This window comes from Haematobia irritans, chromosome 5 (assembly GCF_050003625.1).
Source record: "Haematobia irritans isolate KBUSLIRL chromosome 5, ASM5000362v1, whole genome shotgun sequence".
Taxonomy (NCBI): domain Eukaryota; kingdom Metazoa; phylum Arthropoda; class Insecta; order Diptera; family Muscidae; genus Haematobia; species Haematobia irritans.
Genome location: NC_134401.1, coordinates 151,457,066 through 151,472,708, shown reverse-complemented (window position 1 = coordinate 151,472,708; position 15,643 = coordinate 151,457,066). Strand labels below are relative to the sequence as shown.

The 15,643-nt window shown below is 36.3% G+C and overlaps 1 protein-coding gene across 1 annotated transcript; it reads right to left on the bottom strand.

Annotated features, from left to right (window-relative positions):
• Positions 1-6,270: 6,270 nt before the first annotated feature.
• Positions 6,271-6,775, bottom strand: LOC142240133 (cuticular protein 47Eg-like). Its single transcript, XM_075311844.1, has 2 exons — positions 6,734-6,775; positions 6,271-6,668 (listed from the first exon to the last, which is right to left on the bottom strand). Exons 1-2 carry the CDS (start codon positions 6,743-6,745, stop codon positions 6,330-6,332), a joined length of 351 nt encoding a protein of 116 aa, XP_075167959.1. The 5' UTR covers positions 6,746-6,775; the 3' UTR covers positions 6,271-6,329.
• Between the last annotated feature and the right edge of the window lie 8,868 nt (positions 6,776-15,643).

Sequence of the window (15,643 nt, the reverse complement as noted above, 5' to 3'; positions counted from 1 at the left end):
GAAATTAAAAAAGAAGCCCAAGAAGTCAAATCAGGAGATCGGGCTACATGAGGGCTATAACAACACCTTAACAAAAAATCGCTTCTCTTACATATACCACAAACATATTTTGCTTCAGGATTGGTCCAAACAAAATATTGTTTGTATTGTTCAAACATATTATGTTTAACCTTAGGGCATATACTGAGGTTAATTCGTGACCACCCCCCAAAAATCAAAATTTTGATGAAAATCCTCAAAAAATCAAATTTTTTATATGAAAAACTTAAATTGACCATATCTCCTTCAATATGCGTCCTAGAGCCAAAAGGACGATAATTCTTGACCACCACCCAAAAATCAAAATTTTTTTGAAAATCCTCAAAAAATCAAATTTTTTATATGAAAAACTTAAATTGACCATATCTCTTTAAATATGCGTCCTAGAGCCAAAAGGACGTTAATTCATGACCACCACCCAAAAATCAAAATTTTGATGAAAATCCCCAAAAAATTCAATTTTTTAATGCAATTTTCTTTGTGTGTATATACTTTTAAGGCGCCAATTGGTTACTTCCATTATTTTACGTGCAGCTTACTCTCTAGGTCTCTTTTTTCTAAATACATATATGTTTATAGGCTATTTCTAAATTAATATATGTTTGCATCTAAGCATATTATATTTACAAAAATTTTATGTCCCAAACATAATATGTTCTAACATATTAACATATATGTCCCAAACATGTTATGCTAGTTTATGAACGTTATATGCTTGCTCTTAAACATATTGTGTTAAAAATTTTGAGTTCCAAACATATAATTTAATACCCAAACATATGAAAAACAGTATTTTTCGTCCGTGAAAACGTGGACCGAATTACGCCATGTTCGGCACACTTATTTACGCACCCAAAATACATCTAGATTTTTAATTTCAAAAACTCAAATAAATAAAAATTTTAGTTTCTACACTGAGAAAAAAGCACGCCCCGTTCCAAGGATTTTGTCTCTACCATAATGATTTTGCTATTGATTCCGAGACAAAGAAGCGGAAAATTGAGTTGGTAAATATTTAAGACATATTTCTTTTTTAAATTTGAGTTCGAGAAAAACAGTCTTTAAAATAAAATCTCCTATTTTTAAATTAATTGCAATTTCACTAATTTTGAAGTTTATTTTCAGAAGTATTAAAGCCTAATTGACCTTAGTAAAACGAGTATCCTACTTTCATGGTAGGATACTCTATTTCAAGTCGAATCACTTAACTATAAGGCAAAAACGACTTCATTGAAGAGTTTATCAACTTTTGGACATGGAAAAAAACTTTAAATCAGAGAAATGCGCCTTTCAAGCTGAGCAAAATTCGCATACGTAGTTTAAGGACATGAAATCTATGGCCTCACGACAATATGGCGGCTACATCAAAATCTGGACCGATATAGCCTATCTCCGAACTTGAACTGCCTGCAGATAAAAGACGAGTATGTGCAAAAAATAAGTATTAAACGAACTTAACTTCGACTTTTTGCCCCTACAAACATTCAATGAAAAAATAAATGGTACACTGAAAAAAATATTGTCGTGAGGCTACAGATTTCATGTCTTTAAAATACAAATGCAAATTTTGCTTAGCATAGAAGACACATTTCTCTAATATAAAGCTCTTTTCCTTTTTGGACAAGTCGATAAACTTTTCAAAGAAGTCGTATTGTCCTTATAATTAAGTGATTTGACTTCAAAATGGGTATAATAACATCAAGAAAAAAAATTTTTGGCTAAGGTCAACTTGACTTTAATAATTCAGAAAAATTATTTAAAATTAATAAAATTTTCTTTAAATTTGTTGTCTTTTTGCATCTTGACTACAAAACCAAAAACCATCATAAACCGATACCCAGATTTGGCTTGCGGAGCCTAAAAGAGAAGCAAATTTCATCCGATCCAGCTGAAATTTGGTACATGGTGTTGGTATATGGTCTCTAACAACCATGCAAAAATTGGTCCACATCGGTCCATAATTATATATAGCCCCCATATAAACCGATCCCCAGATTTGGCTTTCGGAGCCTAAAAGAGAAGCAAATTTCATCCGATCCGGCTGAAATTTGGTACATGGTGTTGGTATATGGTCTCTAACAACCATGCAAAAATTGGTCCACATCGGTCCATAATTATATATAGCCCCCATATAAACCGATCCCCAGATTTGGCTTGTGGAGCCTCTAAGAGAAGCATATTTCATCCGATCCGGCTGAAATTTGGTACATGGTGTTGGTATATGGTCTCTAACAGTTATGCAAAAATTTGTCCACATCGGTCCATAATTATATATAACCCCCATATAAACCGATCCCAAGATTTGGCTGGCGAAGTCTCCAAGAGAAGCAAATTTCATCCAAGCCGGTTGTAATTTGGAACATGGTGTTAGTATATGATCTTTAACAACCGTGCCAGAATTGGTCCATATCGGTCCATAATTATATATAGCCCCCATATAAAACGTTCTCCAGATTTGACATCCGGAGCCTCTTGGAGGAGCAAAATTCATCCGATCCGGTTCAAATTAGGAACGTGGTGTTAGTATATGGTCGCTAACAACCATACCAAAATTGGTCCAATCACACAAAAATTGGTCCATATCGGTTCATAATCATGGTTGCCACTAGAGTCAAAAATAATCTACCTAAATTTTATTTCTATAGAAAATTTTGTCAAAATTTTATTTCTATAGGAAATGTTGTCAACATTTTATTTCTAGAGAAAATTTTGTTAAAATTTTATTCGGTTCATAATAAAATTTTCATCATTTTTAAAATTGTATTTCTATAGAAAATTTTGTCAAAATTTTATTTCTATAGAAAATTTTGTTCACATTTTATTCGGTTCATAATCATGGTTGCCTCTCGAGCCACAAATAATCTACCAAGGTTTTATTTCTATAGAAAATTTTGTCAAAAGATTATTTCTATAGAAAATTTTGTTAAAATTTTATTTCTGTAGAAATTTTTGTCAAAATTTTCTTTCTATAGAATATTTTGTCAAAATTTTTATTTCTGTAGAAAATTTTGTGAAAATTTTATGTCTACTTTGCCAAACTGAATTATATACGTATTGGATCGTTTTTTTTGATTTAATATATACCACGTATGGACTTACATACAATTTAGAAGATGGTGTTAGGAGGTTTTAAGATACCTTGCCATCGGCAAGCGTTACCGCAACTTAAGTAATTCGATTGTGGATGGCAGTGTTTAGATGAAGTTTCTACGCAATCCATGATGGAGGGTACATAAGCTTCGGCCTGGCCGAACTTACGGCCGTATATATTTGTTTTCCTTGAAACATAGCATAATTTCTACTGGAAGTCGAGTCTGAATTTGGAAAATAAAGTTGTCGTCAACTTGTTTTTAAAGGACTTTGATAGCATATGAAAAAAAAACTGAACAAACGAAATTTTAAAATTTGCTTCCTATAAGCAAGTACACAAAACCCAAATTTAAAAGAGAATTGTGTCTTCAAAGTATCCTTTCTTGTATACTCCGCTTCGGAATCAATACCAAAATTTTTAATTTTTTTTAAATTTTATTTTTAAAGTAAAGACAAAATCTTTGGAACCGGGCATGGTTTTTATACCCTCCATCATAGGATGAAGGTATATTAACTTTGTCATTCCGTTTGTAACACATCGAAATATTGCTCTAAGACCCCATAAAGTATATATAATCTGGGTCGTGGTGAAATTCTGAGTCGATCTAAGCATGTCCGTCCGTCCGTCTGTTGAAATCATGCTAACTTCCGAACGAAACAAGCTATCAACTTGAAACTTGGCACAAGTAGTTGTTGTCGATGTAGGTCAGATGGTATTGAAAATGGGCCATATCGGTCCACTTTTACGTATAGCCCCCATATAAAGGGACCCTCAGATTTGGCTTGTGGAGCCTCTAACAGAAGCATATTTCATCCGATCCGGCTGAAATTTGGTACATGAAGTTGGTATATGGTCTCTAACAACCATGCAAAATTGGTCCACATCGGTCCATAATTATAAAGGGTGATTCTTTTGAGGTTAGGATTTTCATGCATTAGTATTTGACAGATCACGTGGGATTTCAGACATGGTGTCAAAGAGAAAGATGCTCAGTATGCTTTGACATTTCATCATGAATAGACTTACTAACGAGCCACAACGTCGAATTTTCAGTGAATGGGCCCTAGAAAAGTTGGCAGAAAATCCGCTTTTTTATCGACAAATTTTGTTCAGCGATGAGGCTCATTTCTGGTTGAATGGCTACGTAAATAAGCAAAATTGCCGCATTTGGAGTGAAGAGCAACCAGAAGCCGTTCAAGAACTGCCCATGCATCCCGAAAAATGCACTGTTTGGTGTGGTTTGTACGCTGGTGGAATCATTGGACCGTATTTTTTCAAAGATGCTGTTGGACGCAACGTTACGGTGAATGGCGATCGCTATCGTTCGATGCTAACAAACTTTTTGTTGCCAAAAATGGAAGAACTGAACTTGGTTGACATGTGGTTTCAACAAGATGGCGCTACATGCCACACAGCTCGCGATTCTATGGCCATTTTGAGGGAAAACTTCGGAGAACAATTCATCTCAAGAAATGGACCGGTAAGTTGGCCACCAAGATCATGCGATTTGACGCCTTTAGACTATTTTTTGTGGGGCTACGTCAAGTCTAAAGTCTACAGAAATAAGCCAGCAACTATTCCAGCTTTGGAAGACAACATTTCCGAAGAAATTCGGGCTATTCCGGCCGAAATGCTCGAAAAAGTTGCCCAAAATTGGACTTTCCGAATGGACCACCTAAGACGCAGCCGCGGTCAACATTTAAATGAAATTATCTTCAAAAAGTAAATGTCATGGACCAATCTAACGTTTCAAATAAAGAACCGATGAGATTTTGCAAATTTTATGCGTTTTTTTTTTTTTAAAAAGTTATCAAGCTCTTAACAAATCACCCTTTATATAGCCCCCATATAAACCGATCCCCAGATTTGGCTTGCGGAGAAGCAAATTTCATCCAATCCGGTTGTAATTTCGAACATGGTGTTAGTATATGATCTTTAACAACCGTGCCAGAATTGGTCCATATCGGTCCATAATTATATATAGCCCCCATATAAAACATTCTCCAGATTTGACCTCCGGAGCCTCTTGGAGGAGCAAAATTCATCCAATCCGGTTCAAATTAGGCACGTAGTGTTAGTATATGGTCGCTAACAACCATACCAAAATTGGTCCAATCACACAAAAATTGGTCCATATCGGTTCATAATCATGGTTGCCACTAGAGCCAAAAATAATCTACCAAAATTTTATTTCTATAGAAAATTTTGTCAAAATTTTATTTCTATAGAAAATTTTGTCAAAATTTTATTTCTATAGAAAATTTTGTCAAAATTTTATTTCTAGAGAAAATTTTGTTAAAATTTTATTCGGTTCATAATAAAATTTTCATCATTGTCAAAATTTTATTTCTATAGAAAATTTTGACAAAATTTTATTTCTATAGAAAGTTTTGTTCAAATTTTATTCGGTTCATAATCATGGTTGCCATTCGAGCCAAAAATAATCTACCAAGATTTTATTTCTGTAGAAAATTTTGTCAAAAGTTTATTTCTATAGAAGATTTTGTTAAAATTTTATTTCTGTAAAAATTTTTGTCAAAATATTGTTTCTATAGAAAATTTTGTCAAAATTTTTATTTCTTTAGAAAATTTTGTGAAATTTTTATTTCTATAGAAAATTTTGTTAAAATTTTGTTAAAATTTTATTTCTGTAGAAAATTTTGTCAAAATTTTATGTTTACTTTGTCAAACTGATATTAAACGTATTGGATCGATCTTTTTTGATTTAATATATACCACGTATGGACTTACATACAATTTAGGAGGTTTTAAGATACCTTGCCATCGGCATGCGTTACCGCAACTTAAGTAATTCGATTGTGGATGGCAGTGTTTAGATGAAATTTCTACGCAATCCATGATGGAGGGTACATAAGCTTCGGCCTGGCCGAACTTACGGCCGTATATACTTGTTTTCACTGTAGTTTTTATGCCTAAAAGGAAAATACTTTCCTTGGAAACAAAATTTTATACAAGCTAAATTTAACTTCATTACAAAGTCGTTCCTTTAAGAGCAAATAAACCGGACTTTTTAACAAATTATTTAAGCATTGCCTCCAATCTGTACTTACTATTATAGAATATTTGTCTAAAATTTCGTTGCAGTGAAAGGAAATCTCTTCCTACGAAAACATACAATATTCAGAATTTAATTAACATTTATTTGAAAAATAACAGCAACAAATCAAACAATCAATATCTACTCATGTGGGTGGGCATTGATGTATTCAATGGACTTGAGGATATATTCTGGGATTGGTGGTGGAGTAGGCAACAAGGGTTGGGCAGAAATAACATGATAACCGTTTTCATCGGCAGTATATTGCACAGAGACTTGTTCACCATCGTTAGAAGTGAATTCGTATTTTCCTCCAACATTCCAGGTTTCTCCTTCCAAATGACCTTCTTGTTGGACCTTTACACTGTTATCCAATTCCAAGGCATATTTGAAATCTTCAGGATTAACCTCAGCTTCATTGCGTAGGACACCGGCATTTTCGTTGGCAAAAGCAACGGCCAAAAGGCAAGCGAAAACGATCTATTTGGAATATAACAAAATGATCAACATTGTTTTAATTTTAAAATATGTTTCGTGTAACTCACCAAGAATTTCATGATGTTCAAGTTCTTAGTTGGACTCTTGGAAAGAAACTAATATCGTATAGAGACCTTCTTTGGTAATTTATAGTTTGGCCTTATCATCTTCATTTCTTATGGACTATCCTAAGTATCCAATAAACTTGTTTTACATGAAATCTTCAGAATACAAAAATCTACTATATATTTGCCTATTAACCATAACAATACATATTTTATTGGTTAATGAACTTATAAATATTTAGGCTTAGTTTCATCTTGGCGCCATGTATAATGTTTGCTTAGCTAAACTGGGTTTTAATCAAAGTGTAGAATTATACCAGTTTTACAAATTGCCTATTAGAAGTTGTGCGACAGAAAAATATGCCATACTTGAGTGGTGATTGTTAAACTATTCATCTTATATTGAAGTTCTTAAATAATAAATGATTTATTTGTGTAATATAAAAGTTACACAACGTGATTTGTTTTTTACAACATTAAAACTTTAATTTGAAATTATCCCAACTTGGCATACTTAAACACCGCTTCTGTAATATATTCTCCCAAAGCCACATTCTAATTACAACATATATATTCGCATCAGAGAATGAAGCCGCCGAGTCGCGCCGCCGACCAGTTTTTGCCAGTCGAAGCCGCCGCCAAATATGTCGACTCATCTCGACTCAAAGTTAGCCTCCAATTAATCCAAAATATTTTTATACCCTCCACCATAGGATGGGGGTATATTAACTTTGTCATTCCGTTTGTAACACATCAAAATATTGCTCTAAGACCCCATAAAGTATATATATTCTGGGTCGTGGTGAAATTCTGAGTCGATCTAAGCATGTCCGTCCGTCTGTCCGTCTGTCCGGCTGTCCGTCCGTCTGTGGAAATCACGCTAACTTCCGAACGAAACTAGCTATCGACTTGAAACTTGGCACAAGTAGTTGCTATTGATGTAGGTCGGATGGTATTGAAAATGGGCCATATCGGCCCACGTTTACGTATAGCCCCCATATAAACCGATCCCCAAATTTGGCTTGCGGAGCCTTCCGGAGCAGCAAAATTCATCCGATCCGGTTGAAATTTGGTACGTGGTCTAAGTATACGGTCTCTAACAACCATGCAAAAATTTGTCCATATCGGTCCATAATTATATATAGCCCCCATATAAACCGATCCCCAGATTTGACCTCCGGAGCCTCTTGGAGGGGCAAAATTCATCCGATCTGGTTGAAATTTGGTACCTGATGTTAGTATACGGTCTCTAACAACCATGCAAAAATTGGTCCATATCGGTCCATAAATATATATAGCTCCCATATAAACCGATCCCCAGATTTGACCTCCGGAGCCTCTTGGAGGAGCAAACTTCATCCTACCCGATTGAAATTTGGTACGTGGTGTTAGTATATGGTCTCTAACAACCATATCGGTCCATAATTATATATAGCTCCCATATAAACCGATCCCCAGATTTGACCTCCGGAGCCTCTTGGAGGGGCAAAATTCATCCGATCCCTTTGAAATTGGGTACCTGATGTTAGTATACGGTCTCTAACAAGCATGCAAAAATTGGTCCATATCGGTCCATAATTATATATAGCTCCCATATAAACCGATCCCCAGATTTGAACTCTGGAGCCTCTTGGATGAGCAAAATTCATCCGATCCAATTGAAATTTAGTACGTGGTGTTAGTATATGGTCTCTAACAACCATGCAAAAATTGGTCCATATCGGTCCATAATTATATATAGCTCCCATATAAACCGATCCCCAGATTTGACCTCCGGAGCCTCTTGGAGGAGCAAAAGTCATCCGATGCGGTTGAAATTTGGTACATTTCGTTAGTATATGGCCTCTAACAGCCATGTAAAAATTGTCAAATTTTATTACTATAGAAAGTCTTGTCAAAATTTCATTTCTATAGAAAGTTTTGTAAAAAGTTCATTTCTATAGCAATGTTTGTCAACATTTTATTTCCATAGAAAATTTTGTCAAAATTTTATTTCTATAGAAAATTTTGTAAAAAATTTATTTCTGTGGAAAATTTTGTCAACATTTTATTTCTATAGACAATTTTGTAAACATTTTATTTCTATAGAACATTTTGTCAACATTTTATTTCTATAGAAAATTTTGTCAACATTTTATTTCTATAGAAAATTTTGTCAAAATTTTATTGCTATAGAACATTTTGTCAACATTTTACTTCCATAGAAAATTTTGTCAACATTTTATTTCTATAGAAAATTTTGTCAAGTTTTTATTTCTATAGAAAATTTTGTCAAAATTTTATTTCTATAGAAAATTTTGTCAATCTTAATTATATATATATTTAATCCTTTTTTTTTTTTTTGTTTAATATATACCCCTTATGGACTAACTTACAATTTAGAAGACAGTGTTAAAAAGTTTTACGATACCTTGCCATCGGCAAGTGTTATCGCAACCCAAGTAATTCGATTGTGGATGACAGCCTTTAGTAGAAGTTCCTACGCAATCCATGGTGGAGGGTACATAAGATTCGGCCTGGCCGAACTTACGGCCGTATATACTTGTTTTTTTTTAAATAAGAAAAATTTATTAATTATTGTTGTATTTTATGTCAAAATGTCTAACTTTCCACCCAAAATCCGTCAGTATAAATTTGCTATAACAATAATTTTGTAAACATTTAGCTCAGAAAATTTGAATGAAATGCAAAAGGGGATTGTAAGATTGATTGTACAACTAATCTCATTACCATTCGGATAACTTCAACTTGATTTTATAATGGACTAGCGTAACCCGGCCCGCTTCGCTGCGCCTTCCGAAGCGTATTTGTAGGAACATTTTGCGTTAACTTAGTCAACCATATCCTTTGTGCTGAAAACAAATTCGAAAAGATTTGAATTCTCTCAAACAAATCGGATTACTTGCGCTTACGTTTATAGGTGCAAAAACGGCGGATATGCATATGTAAAACGGTTCGTCTTAAAAAATGTTCTGTATTGAAGTAGTTGGACAAACTTCTACATTTCTTGTGAATTTGAAGTGTGGTTTGTCAAGGAAAGGTATCCTTCTCCTCAACATATCTGAAAATTAAGCACTATATTATAATAACATACAAAGAATTACTGATTCCCATCTAATAAATCGGAGAAAGCAAAAGTAGTAAACAATTTTACCACATTAACATTTGCTCAAATGTTGGAAAATGATGCATCCTCTGCCAATTTCATGTAAATTTAATTTATGCAACCCTCTACTTTCAATTTAAGAAAAAAAAAAAACGGACAAAAGGGAACCCTCTCCCCACCTTCGCTCCACTCCGACCTGATATCGGACTATCACGTACCCTATATTAACATAATTTCATAACTACTCAATGGTCCCTATAAATTCAATCGAAGTAATTCGACAAAGTTTCTTTCAATTTTCCCCTTCCCCAACCAGATATCGAAAAATCATATACTAATTTAAAAATCATGTATAAATTTCATCACCTCCTCAGACGTTGCCACCGTGGTGCAATGGTTAGCATGCCCGCCTTGCATACACAAGGTCGTGGGTTCAATTCCTGCTACGACCGAACACCAAAAAGTTTTTCAGCGGTGGATTATCCTGGTGACATTTCTGAGGGTTTCAAAGCTTCTCTAAGTGGTTTCACTGGAATGTGGAACGCCGTTCGGACTCGGCTATAAAAAGGAGGTCCCTTGTCATTGAGCTTAACATGGAATCGGACAGCACTCAGTGATAAGAGAGAAGTTCACCACTGTGGCATCACAATGGACTGAATAGTCTAAGTGGGCCTGATACATCGGGCTGCCACATAACCTAACCTAACCTAACGTTCCCTGTAAATTTCAAGTAGATCGGAGATGTTTAAATTTTGCTTATTGTTTTAAAGGGACATCACTTTCCCCGATACAATATCGACAAACACCGTAGTGAATAGCACCACCAACCTTCCCTGAAAATTCTTGAAACTTTCCTTCGTTCATAACCTTCCTCCACTGCCTTTGTAAATTTCAAGAAAACTTAAGAATTTTTGTTTTTTTTTTGCAGTTTTAGAGGAGGACCTACTCCCCGACCAAATATCGAAAAGTGATGTAGCGTATCTTTTGTAAACGTCCCAGAAAATATCAAACAAATTATAAGCCTAAAGGGGCGGCCTCTCTTCCGTCCAAATATCACAAAATCAGGTATCAACTATTAATATCGTAACCTCTCCCCAGTCCTCCGTAAATTTCAAGTAACTCGGTAAAGTTTAATTGTTTCTCTGTATGTACTTAAGAGAAGCCGATGTCTCCCTATGCCCCTATGTATTAAAAAATCAGGAACCTGATATAAATTTCATAACCTCACTCATTTTTCCGTAAAATTTCAGTCGGGGTAGTTAAGTTTTGTTTTCACTGTACTTTAAAAAAAAAGTCGGGCAAAGGGGTGGTCCCCCTCCCCGACCAAATATCGAAAAATAATGTAGCGGATTTTTGTCTATATGCCAACCCCAACATTCAATGAAAATTTCAAGCAAATCGCATAATTTTGTTGCAAGTTTAAAAAAGTAGGGCAAGGGGGAGGTCCCCTTCCCCGTCCACATATGAAACCATCAGGTACCCCATATAAATTCCATAACCTCACCGCATGTTCTCTGTAAATCTCAGATAATTTAGAGAATTTTAGTTTTTTCACTGTACTTTAAAAAAAGTCGAACAAAGGGGAGGTCCCCCTCCGCCACCAAATATCGAAATATAAAGTAGCGGATCTTTGTCTAGATGCCAACCCCAATCTTCAACGAAAATGTCTGTCTGCTTAAGTCTTCAATACTGTCTTTGGGATATTTTCCAGAAAATATTCTTCATTTATTTTGACAGATAGTTTACTTCCAACTGTGATCGTAGCCATAAGAAACAACATGACTGTGATAGCTTAGGATGAATTTTGCAATTAATTACGCAATTATTTAAAATTTGTATTTAATATTGTACTGTAGTAGTGCCGTTACACTTAGAATAATAATTTATACACCATCACGAAAGATTTCAATAAATTAAATCCCTGAGGAAGATGGAAATCCCCATCGAAACGTTGGCTAAAAATAAAGGGTGATTTGTTAAGAGCTTGATAACTTTTTTAAAAAAAAAAACGCATAAAATTTGCAAAATCTCATCGGTTCTTTATTTGAAACGTTAGATTGGTCCATGACATTTACTTTTTGAAGATAATTTCATTTAAATGTTGACCGCGGCTGCGTCTTAGGTGGTCCATTCGGAAAGTCCAATTTTGGGCAACTTTTTCGAGCATTTCGGCCGGAATAGCCCGAATTTCTTCGGAAATGTTGTCTTCCAAAGCTGGAATAGTTGCTGGCTTATTTCTGTAGACTTTAGACTTGACGTAGCCCCACAAAAAATAGTCTAAAGGCGTCAAATCGCATGATCTTGGTGGCCAACTTACCGGTCCATTTCTTGAGATGAATTGTTCTCCGAAGTTTTCCCTCAAAATGGCCATAGAATCGCGAGCTGTGTGGCATGTAGCGCCATCTTGTTGAAACCACATGTCAACCAAGTTCAGTTCTTCCATTTTTGGCAACAAAAAGTTTGTTAGCATCGAACGATAGCGATCGCCATTCACCGTAACGTTGCGTCCAACAGCATCTTTGAAAAAATACGGTCCAATGATTCCACCAGCGTACAAACCACACCAAACAGTGCATTTTTCGGGATGCATGGGCAGTTCTTGAATGGCTTCTGGTTGCTCTTCACTCCAAATGCGGCAATTTTGCTTATTTACGTAGCCATTCAACCAGAAATGAGCCTCATCGCTGAACAAAATTTGTCGATAAAAAAGCGGATTTTCTGCCACTGATTTTGGTAATAAAATTCAATGATTTGCAAGCGTTGCTCGTTAGTAAGTCTATTCATGATGAAATGTCAAAGCATACTGAGCATCTTTCTCTTTGACACCATGTCTGAAATCCCACGTGATCTGTCAAATACTAATGCATGAAAATCCTAACCTCAAAAGAATCACCCTTTATGAAATAAATAATCTTTTATTTGAATAAACTCATGACCTCGAAAGCCTGACTCGAAATAAAAAATATAATAAGGTAGTTTTCTAAAAACCACGGTCGTATTCATGAGCGGTGAGCGACGGTCGGTCGTTATGATGGCCCATACCATTACCATCGGCTCAAATTGATTGCAAATCACTTTTACTTATGAATATAATTCTGTAACTTTTGTATGGATTACGATATCAACAAATTTTTTGTGTTTTACTCTAAGTTTGCAAGTTTGTGGGTCCCTAGTTGGTCCATGGGCCGGCCTATTGGCGTTGATCTCGATTGCATGAAATTTTGTTTTAACTGCCAAGTCAGCAGTTATGAACATGAGTTTTCTTTGCTGGATAGAACTTGTTATTATTATTTTTATATCCTCCACCATAGGATGGGGGGTGTATTAACTTTGTCATTCCGTTTGTAACACATCGAAATAGTGCCCCATAAAGTATATATATTCTGGGTCGTGGTGAAATTCTGAGTCGATCTAAGCATGTCCGTCCGTCCGCCCTTCTTTTGAGGTCACGCTAACTTCCGAACGAAACAACCTATCGACTTGACACTTAGCACAAGATTTGGCTGGTGAAGCCTCTTTTAGGAGCAAAATTAATCCGATCCGGTTAAAATTTGGCACATGATGTTAGTACATGGTATCTAACAACCACGCAAAAATTGGTCCATATCGATTCATAATTATATTTAGCCCCCATATAAACCGATCCCCATATTTGGCTTGCGGAGCTTCTAAAAGAAACAATTTCATTCGATCCGGCTAAAATTTGGTACATGTTGTAAGTATGTGGTCTCTAATAACTATGCAAAAACTGGTCGTATAGCCCCTATATAAACAGATCCCCCGATTTGGCTTGCGGAGCCTCTAAGAGAAGAGTGTTAGTATATGGTCTCTAACAAGCATGCACAAATTGGTCCACATCGGTCGATAATTATATATAGCCCCCATATAAACCGATCCCCCGATTTGGCTTGCGGAGCCCCTAAGAGAAGCAAATTTCATCCGATCCGGTTCAAATTTGGTACGTGATGTTAGTATATGGTCTCTAACAATCATGCAAAAATTGGTCCACATCGGTCCATCATTATATATAGCCCCCATATAAACCGATCCCCAGATTTCACCTCCGTAGCCTCATGTATGAGCAAAATTCATCCGATCCGGTTGAAACTTGGTACGTGGTGTTAGTTTATGGTCTCTAACAACCATGCAGGAATTGGTTCATATCGGTCCATAATTATATGTTGCCCCCATATAAACCGATCCCCAGATTCGACCTCCCAAGCCCCTTGGTAGAGCAAAATTCACCCGATCCGGTTGAAATTTGGTACGTGGTGTTAGTTTATGGCCTTTAACAATCATGCAGGAATTGGTCCATATCTGCCCATAATTATATGTAGCCCCCATATAAACGGATCCCCAGATTTGACTTCCGAAGCCCCTTGGAAGAGCAAAATTCACCCGATCCGGTTGAAATTTGGTCCGTGGTGAAATTTGGTAAATTGCGCTAGTGAATGGCCGCTAACAACCATACCAAAATTGGTCCACATCGGTCCATAATTATATATAGCCCCCATATAAACCTATCCCCCGATTTGGCTTGCGGAGCCTCTAAGAGAAGCAAATTTAATCCGATCCGGCTGAAATTTCGTACATGGTCTAAGTATGTGGTCTCTAACAACTATGCACAAATTGGTCTACATCGGTGGATAATTATATATAGCCCCCATATAAATCGATCCCCCGATTTGGCTTGCGGAGCCCGTAAGAAAAGAAAAGCTTGGCTTGCGGAGCCTCTAAGAGAAGAGTGTTAGTATATGGTCTCTAACAAGCATGCACAAATTGGTCCACATCGGTCGATAATTATATATAGCCCCCATATAAACCGATCCCCCGATTTGGCTTGCGGAGCCCCTAAGAGAAGCAAATTTCATCCGATCCGGTTCAAATTTGGTACGTGATGTTAGTATATGGTCTCTAACAATCATGCAAAAATTGGTCCACATCGGTCTATCATTATATATAGCCCCCATATAAACCGATCCCCAGATTTCACCTCCGTAGCCTCATGTATGAGCAAAATTCATCCGATCCGGTTGAAACTTGGTACGTGGTGTTAGTTTATGGTCTCTAACAACCATGCAGGAATTGGTTCATATCGGTCCATAATTATATGTTGCCCCCATATAAACCGATCCCCAGATTCGACCTCCCAAGCCCCTTGGTAGAGCAAAATTCACCCGATCCGGTTGAAATTTGGTACGTGGTGTTAGTTTATGGCCTTTAACAATCATGCAGGAATTGGTCCATATCTGCCCATAATTATATGTAGCCCCCATATAAACGGATCCCCAGATTTGACTTCCGAAGCCCCTTGGAAGAGCAAAATTCACCCGATCCGGTTGAAATTTGGTCCGTGGTGAAATTTGGTAAATTGCGCTAGTGAATGGCCGCTAACAACCATACCAAAATTGGTCCACATCGGTCCATAATTATATATAGCCCCCATATAAACCTATCCCCCGATTTGGCTTGCGGAGCCTCTAAGAGAAGCAAATTTAATCCGATCCGGCTGTAATTTCGTACATGGTCTAAGTATGTGGTCTCTAACAACTATGCACAAATTGGTCTACATCGGTGGATAATTATATATAGCCCCCATATAAATCGATCCCCCGATTTGGCTTGCGGAGCCCGTAAGAAAAGAAAAGCTTGGCTTGCGGAGCCTCTAAGAGAAGAGTGTTAGTATATGGTCTCTAACAAGCATGCACAAATTGGTCCACATCGGTCGATAATTATATATAGCCCCCATATAAACCGATCCCCCGATTTGGCTTGCGGAGCCCCTAAGAGAAGCAAATTTCATCCGA